At 40.8% G+C, this 8,338-nt stretch overlaps 1 protein-coding gene across 1 annotated transcript; it reads right to left on the bottom strand.

Annotated features, from left to right (window-relative positions):
* Window positions 1–393: 393 nt before the first annotated feature.
* LOC137814794 (uncharacterized) lies at window positions 394–1,668 on the bottom strand. The gene is made up of 2 exons (XM_068617703.2): window positions 801–1,668; window positions 394–737 (listed from the first exon to the last, which is right to left on the bottom strand). The coding sequence occupies exons 1-2, from the start codon at window positions 1,666–1,668 to the stop codon at window positions 394–396; spliced, it is 1,212 nt and encodes a 403-aa protein (XP_068473804.2).
* Window positions 1,669–8,338: the final 6,670 nt, after the last annotated feature.

Raw genomic sequence — 8,338 nt, 5'->3', positions numbered from 1 at the left:
AGACACCAACCGTTTTGGGATTCCAAAGCAACACATTACGTTCTTCCACACAGAGTGTTGGATTTTGTGGTCTGTAATCTGCGCTACTAGCTCAGCCTCTATCCACTTTGTGAAGTATTCTATGCCAACCACGAGGTACTTCGTCTGCCACATTGCTAAAGAGAAGGGCCTTAGAATGTCGATTCCCCAAGTATGAAACGGCCATGGGCTGTAGATCGACCTAAACTCTTCTGGGGGCGCCTTGTGCCAGTCGGCATGTTGTTGGCACTGCTTGCATCGCTGTGCATACCTCGTGCAATCTTCCCTCATGGTTGGCCAGTAATATCTTGCACAAATGGCCTTCGACTAGAGAGATCAGCCGTCGATGTGGCTACCACATATCCCCTCATGTCGTTATGCCATAATGCGCGTGCACTGTTCATCACTTAGACACACTAGGATAGGGTGGGTGAACCCTTGCCTAAATAACTTTCCGTCAATCAAGGTGTACTTGGTCAAATTTTTCTTTATTCTTCTAGCCTCTGTGGGCTCTAGCGGGAGTATCCCATCGGCCAAATAGCGTTGGTAGGGTGTCATCCAAGTTTCTCCTGTTTCAATTTGGTAAACCTGCGACGACATCTCCCCAACAACCGGGTACACGCTTATTCTAGGCGTTTTCAACGTTTCCTGCGTTAACAACTGATGACTCCTCCTCACCCCTTCCGATGTGCTAACCTGCTGGACTTCTGCCATATTTTCTGCAGTAGTTCAAGGTGTCCTCAAGGTCTCCTGAAAAACTGTCCTCTGTCTGCCCCCCTTGCCCGAACTGGCGAGCTTTGCAAGCAAGTTTGTTCGGGCATTTTGTTCTTTGGGAACGTGGACTAACTCGAACACCTCAAACGTCTCCCTCAGAACCTGGACGTACTCCAGATATGCAGCCATCTGGGTGTCTTTAGCTTGGTACTCCACCGTGACCGGACCTGTGACTAGCAAGGAATCACTCTTTGCCAACAAACCTTTCGCACCCATCTCTTTTGCTAGCAGCATTCCAGCGATCAGGGCCTCATACTTCGCCTGCTTGTTATTGGCCTTGAAAGCGAACCGCAGGGCCTGCTCAATTAGCAACCCATCTAGTCCTTTCAAGATCACTCCAGCCCCGCTACCTTGTTGGTTGGAGGAACCATCTACAGAGAGTACCCATCTGAAACATGTTTCTTCTTGGTGTGTGGCTGCCGAGGAGAGCTCTACGACAAATTCAGCGTAAACCTGGCTTTTAATGGGGCCTCTAGGCTCATACTGCACATCGAACTCTGATAGCTCTACCGCCCATCGCACTATCCTGCCTGCCACATCAGGCTTCTGTAAGACCTTGCGAATTGGAAGGTCTGTCATCACTATTACAATAAAGCTTTGGAAGTAGTGGCGAAGTCTTCGCAATGAGAATACTACTGCCAGAGCCACTTTCTCTATGGCCTGGTATCTCACCTCTGGCCCCTGCAACACTTTGCTAACAAAGTAGATCGGCTTTTGCACCTGGTTATGCTCTTGCAGCAGAACCGAACTGATCACCTTCTCTGTTACTGTGAAGTACAGGCGGAGCGGAGTACCTAGCTGTGGCTTGCACATGACTGGTGGACTGGCAAATATTCCTTCAACTTTAAGAACGCCTCTTCGCACTCTTTGGTCCATACGAACCTATTGTTTTTCTTCAGGCACTGGAAATAAGGATGCCCCTTATCTCCTCCTGCTGATACGAATCTGAACAGAGCGGCCATGTGCCCTGCCAACTGCTGCATCTCCTTAACTAAGATCGGGCTCCTCATGGCTATTATCACAGTGCACTTCTCAAGATTTGCCTCTATCCCACGTTCAGTGAGTAGGAACCCCAAGAACTTGCCTGCTTCTACCCCGAAGACACACTTCTCTGGGTTCAACTTCAACTTGTACTTGGCTATTATGGTTAATAGCTTCTCCAGGTCTGCTACATGCTACTCCCTTTGTTGGGAGGTGACCACCATGTCATCTACATATGCTTGGACATTCCGCCCTAGCATGGGCGCTAACACTCTGTCCATCATCCTTTGGTACGTCGCCCTTGCATTTTTAAGCCCAAAGGGCATCACCATGTAACAATAACAAGATAGCTCTGTCATGAACGCTATCTTGCACTTGTCCCTGGGGTGCATCATGATCTGGTTGTAACCAGAGAAGGCATTCAGGAAGTTGAGTAGTCTGCAACCGGATGCACTGTCCACCAAAGCGTCAATACTGGGCAGAGGGTAGGAGTCCATCGGACAGGCCTTGTTGAGGTCTGTGAAGTCAACACACGTCCTCCATTTTCTACTGGCCTTCTTTACTAGCACCACATTGGCCAGCCACTCAGGGTACTGAATTTTCTTGATGTGGCCAACCCTCAGCATTTTCTCTGTCTCTTCTCTGAAGACCTGACGCTTCTTCTCGTTGAACTTTCGTCTTCTCTGGCGAATAGGTCGGACCTGGGGGTCCATGCTAGGCATGTCAGAGGCAGACCACGCAAACACGTCAAGGTGTCGCGCTATGACTTCAACAATCTGATCATGTGTCTCTTGGCCTAAAGATTTTCCAAGCTTGAACATCTTCCCACCGATCTCTCGCTCTAGCACGTCTTCGGCGGGTTCGAGTCGTCTCTCTCGTGCGATCTCTGCGCGGGTGACCCCTTCTTCCCTTGAAGGTTGAGCGGTAACAGCGAACACTCCTCTTTTCATCTCGAGGTTGTTCTTGTAACATTTCTTAGCCTCTTTCTGATCAGACTTGATGGTGATCACCGTACCCTCGAGGGAAGGCAACTTCATCTTCATATGCCTCGTAGAGGCAATCGTTCCAATCCTGTTCAAAGCAGGTCTACCTAACAGTATATTGTAGGTTGATGGGGCGTTAACAATAAGATACCTGATGTTGGCAGTGCGTGAAGTTGTGCAATCTGTGAAGGTCGTCCTTAGCTTTATATGCCCACGTACCTCGACCTGGTCTCCAGCGAAACCATACAAGCAACCAGTATAAGGTCTCAACTGGTATGGGGACAACTGCAACTTGTTGAAGGTCGACCAAATCATCACATCGGCCGAACTTCCTTGGTCCACGAGGACACAATGTACCCTTCTCCCTGCTGTAACTACCGAAATCACCACCGGGTCGTTGTCATGTGGTATTACATCTTGGCAATCGGCCTTGGTGAAGACGAGGTCGACATCGGGAGTCTGATCTGACTCCTGTACCTCCACTGCCATTACCTCTCGTGAGTACTTCTTCTGCTGGGAGGCGGTGCATCCTCCTCCTGAGAACCCTCCAGAGATGGTGTTGATCTCACCATGAATGGGCACCCCGTGCTCCTGATCTACTCCTGAGGCTACCAACGCCTGATCGTCATGCGGTTCCTGAAGATAGTCCTTCAAGAAGCCGTTTTTCACTAGCTGGCCATATGCTTGGTGGAATTCACACCAAGCGTTTTTGCTGGGCCCCATCTTCCTATCGGTCTTCGGGGGCATCTTCAATCTCGCCGCTACGTTAGGAATATCGATTAGTTCCTTGAGCTCCACACGAAAATTGTGCTTTGGGGGCGGGTCCCTTCGCGTGCGTGTCCCTATCTGGGGCTTTTCGTAGGGTTTCCCCGCGCCCTTCTTTTTTGTGGTCGCCTCAAGCACCCTCATGGGCTGAGGTCGATCTGCTGCTCGAGGTCGGACAGGACTGATGAGACCACGTTTCTCTGTGACTCGATCGTCCACAGCGATGTGCACCAAAGCCCAACGCCTGATCTCCTTGAACGTCTTTGGGTAGAACCTTAGTAGCGATTCACTGAAAGGTCTTGGCAGAATTCCCTTGACGAAGGCGTGCACCGTCATGGCCTCATCTGTGGGTTTCAGCCTCACTACCTGGACCCCAAACCCATTCAAGAACTCCTTCAAGGACTATTTCTGGTACTGCTTAATGCCGAAGACATCATAAGAGATTCGGGTGGGTGCCCTGTTAACGAGGTACCATTCTCTGAACAACGTTGCGAACTAGTCGAAGGTAGTGATGTGTCCGTCAGGGAGGCTGACGAACCACTCCAACGCCGCTCCTGCCAATGTGCTCATAAGCAGCTTGCAGTACACAACATCAGACCCCCCTATGAGCATCAACTGGGTGTGGAACGCCGTAAGATGTGGTTGGCAACGTTGTATCCATGATTGCCTGAGAGAATGACATGGAACGTGCCCTAAGTGGTACGGGTGGGGCACGTTCATCCACCGCGCGCTCCCCCTCTTGTTGCAAATCTCTGTGCAGTTCCTCGTTGGTCCTGCGCAACTCTTCATTGTTCGCCTATGACGCGGCTATTTCAACCCTAGATGCCGCCACCTGCTCCTGGAGGGCGCGCATGGTCTCCAAGAGTTGTTGCATGGTGACATTGTCCCCTCCAGGGGGCACAACACCTGAAGCCATAACAGATCCTTGCCTTGTACTCCTCATATTGCTGGTAAAAGCTCTTAACACGATTGCGAGTGGGCGCCAAATGTTCCTGTCGGTTGACTCGCTTCGCCGATTGACTCGAACGGCAGCCTTTGGCCCTCCTATCTCCGCTTGAGAATCGTACTTCCTTGATCAAAGAATCTCTCACCTGCAAAGACAAAGGGCACCTTAACGGCCATTTGCACTCCGACGCTCAAGTATGTATAAGGGCAAATAAACACTTAGTTTCAGTCTTAGAAACTGTGTACCTTGCTAGGGTTCTTAGCACCCTTTATATAGGTTGAAACTAGGGTTTACCTTTATTCCTTTACCCTGGTATAAGATTCCTTGGAGAATGTCCATGCGCCGCTATTACATAATCTTAGCGTAATCTGGCACTGGCACATGGAACTTCCCTTGACTAGAATGCAAGTACTAACAGAATGGCCGCCTAGGTACCAACTTGTGCACCAAGTCTCTGGGGCCATCTGTTCTGCGGGTGCCCTAAGTATTCACGTGCCATGCATGCAGCTTTCTTCGGAAACCCTAACCCTAATGGGCCTTAGCGCCTCCAAGGACTGTTTACACGTGTCGCGCCTGAATGCGTTATACACACCACTTGCATGGATCCCTCGTGACCTAGGCTTTCCCCATATATGATATTTTCAACTGATAATTGTGTAATTCAGGGACCCACCTTACGTGGCCCAATATAATTGTTCAGACAGTCGATGTTCGATCTCTCCCTCTTTTGGCGAGGTCTGATGTCGATCTCCAACGTCGAAGTCTATGGTACCGATGTCAGAAGACTGATCAACACCCTGATATGTGTATCTGGGGCCCACCTTATGTGGCTTATCTTTACTCTCAGACACTAGTGTGCGGTGTCTGAGGTCAGTCACTGGAATCGATCACTGAGGACTGGTCGGTACACAAGTCCCCCAGTCTCGAGCTATATCTTGTTAATAAAAAAAATGTAAAAAAACATTAAACACATATAAAAATATATATATTAAAAAAAATAAAGACATAGAATACAAAACTAAACAATAAACACAAAATAATATGAAAAATGTAAATAAATTTATAAAAATTAAAAAAAAACACATAAAAAAATTAAATACATTTATAATAATTCAAAAAAGTTATCACATAAAAAATAAACACCTGAAAAAAATGTAAGCACAATTATTAAAATTAAAAATAGTAAAAGAAGAATAACAAAATTTTTAAAAAGTAAACACAACAAACACATAATAACAAAAAATAAATAAAACAGTAAATATCTAAAAAAATTTAAACAACAGTTATTAAAATTAAAAATTAAAAATAAATAAACACATAAAAAAACATATAACACGTAATAATAAAAATGTAAAAACATTAAACATAATAATATAAAAAAATAAAAACAGTAAAGTTATAAAATAAAAAAATAAACAGTAAACATAATAATAAAAACTGTAGAACCAATAAACACATAATAATAAAAAAAGTAAATACATTCACAAAAATAAAAAACTGTAAACACAAAAAATATATTAAAAAATAAATACATATAGAAGAATATAAATACATTTATTAAAATTAAAAACAGTAATTATTAGAAAAAAATGTAAATATATTTTTTAAAAATTAAAAGTAGTAACCACACTTAATAGAAAAAATTCTAAATATATTTAGAAAAAAAAAGTTTAAGAACTTACATAAAAGGTGAAAAACACTATTTGAAAAAAAATGCATAACAAAAATCAAGCATTTTTCTCACACAAGGAATAATCGATTCTCGTTCCACCTTTAAAAGCCACCGAATCGATTATCTCAAATCAACCTTCACTTGAAAATCGATTTTGCACTATTTGAAAAAAATGGGAAATTGATTATGCACTATTTGAAAAATGATTATGCACTATTTGAAAAATGGAAAATTGATTCTGCACCTTCTGAAAAAATTGAAAATGGATTTTGCACCCTTTACAAAATTACAAAAATCGATTATGCACTTGGAAAATTCGGAAAATCAATTCTTCAATTCTGCTTCTTTAAAACAACACCAAAATCGATTTGAAATAATTCTAAATGTATAGTGTGGTTAAAAAAATTGAAGACAAGTCAATTATCTCGTTCCTCTTCTTTCGTTCCTTAAACCAATTCTCTCGTTCGTTATGGGCACAGTTCGTTATGGACATTTATTTATATACTAACAAAGTTCACGTTCATGTGCACCACTATTGCTAGCACTGTAACACATTGTAAACTCATTCGCAAAACTGCCCACAGAATTTAATATATTGATGGAGTCAGGTGTAAGATGTAATCCGCACAAATCTTTTCAGTTTTGTAAGGATTAAAAAAACTTCCCACCCCGCTCCCCCATGCACACCCACACCCTAAAAAACACTGAACCAAACAGCCTTTAAATTAAAAATGAAAAGAAAGTGAAATAATTTTTTTTTGTTACTAATAAATTCATTTTTTTATTTATTATTTGAATACATTTTTTAATTATTTATTATTATTATTATAATTAAAAATATACATATTAATAAAATATTGACGGTATAATATACAATATTTTTAATATAATCTAGTATGTAGAATTTTCTGTGTATTTATTTTAATGATAATTATGCAATGTAATTGGCTCTTTTCTTTTAAAATTTGTGTTTTTTGCGTTTACTGTTAGAAGTAAACGAGGAGTGCGTCCTTTTGTGCTTTTTGCACTTCTTTCCATTCCATTTGTAAATGCAAGCAGGACGTAAGTGAAGACCAAACTATCATAAGTTAGTTTCATCAAAAGCCCAACGATAAATATCCATTAGGCAATTATTTCCTCGATTTCAGTGTGAAAGACCAAAATTCCTTTCAATAAAATGGGGTACACATAAAATTACATTTTAAACCCCCTTCTCTAAAATATTTTCAGATTTTGTTTTCGAACGAATTTTTTATATTATGGAATTATTTTTTAATAGGATTTTGATTTTTGAATTCTATTTTAAACTTTTTTTTTTCAGAACATAATAATCTGTTTAGATATACTTTTTCTAAAATGAATTATTTTCAATTTCAGATTTTTATTTTCAGAATGAAGGGTCTTTTCAAAAATTTAAAAGTATGTAAGTGTGTAGGATGAATTTTCTATCCATAACCATGTGTTAAGATTAATTTAATAATTACCATAATTAATAATAATTCAAAAGTTTAATTTTAAATGATTGATTAATGACAAGCCACAAATAAATAATCCAATATATTCTGTGTTTTTATTTGTTTTTTAATGTTAAAGTTGGATTCACTTGGCACCAATCACATACATCACTTCTCCACAAAGCAAATGATTGTTAGTTCATTTCCTCTTGGAGTTTATATAGTCTCTCATAATTTGTTTCCATATGTGTATTGTTGTAGTGTAAGTGAAGGAGTGAATTTGCAAGAGTTGAGTTGGCTTGAAAATGATGAAATCAAAAGGAAACACAAAGAAAAATGAGTGGGTCATCCCACATAGATTCTTCCTTGCTAAAAAGCATGAAAAAGACAATAAAAGTCATGGTGACATTTGAATAATACAATTTTTGTCCTTCCTTTTGTAGCAATGATTGTTCTTACATTTACAAATTACATTTATTTAATTACTTTAAGCATGCTTATTGTTAGAGAATAATACACTCTTCAAATGAGATTATTAATCATATATATGTTTGCATATTTTGATTTGTTTCTATATGCTTAAAATAACTCTCATAACAACAAAATCACTTTGTGTAATCATTTGAGCAGTGTAATGTAATAATGACCAGCCATTCATTTAAAATATATATGATTAGCAATATTTTTTATAATTAACATAACTTGTTTTTAAGTACTAATTTTAGAGTTAATTATTAATTATTAC

Source organism: Phaseolus vulgaris, chromosome 10 (genome assembly GCF_051622355.1).
Source record: "Phaseolus vulgaris cultivar YP4 chromosome 10, ASM5162235v1, whole genome shotgun sequence".
NCBI lineage: Eukaryota > Viridiplantae > Streptophyta > Magnoliopsida > Fabales > Fabaceae > Phaseolus > Phaseolus vulgaris.
This window is presented reverse-complemented; position numbering and strand designations above follow the sequence as displayed.

Coding starts and splice junctions, on each gene's coding strand:
- LOC137814794 (XM_068617703.2), bottom strand. CDS start 1,668: ATGGACCAAAGAGTGCGAAGAGGCGTTCTTAAAGTTGAAGGAATATTT. Junction 738..800: donor TGCAAAGCTCGCCAGTTCGG/GCAAGGGGGGCA, acceptor GAACTACTGCAG/AAAATATGGCAGAAGTCCAG.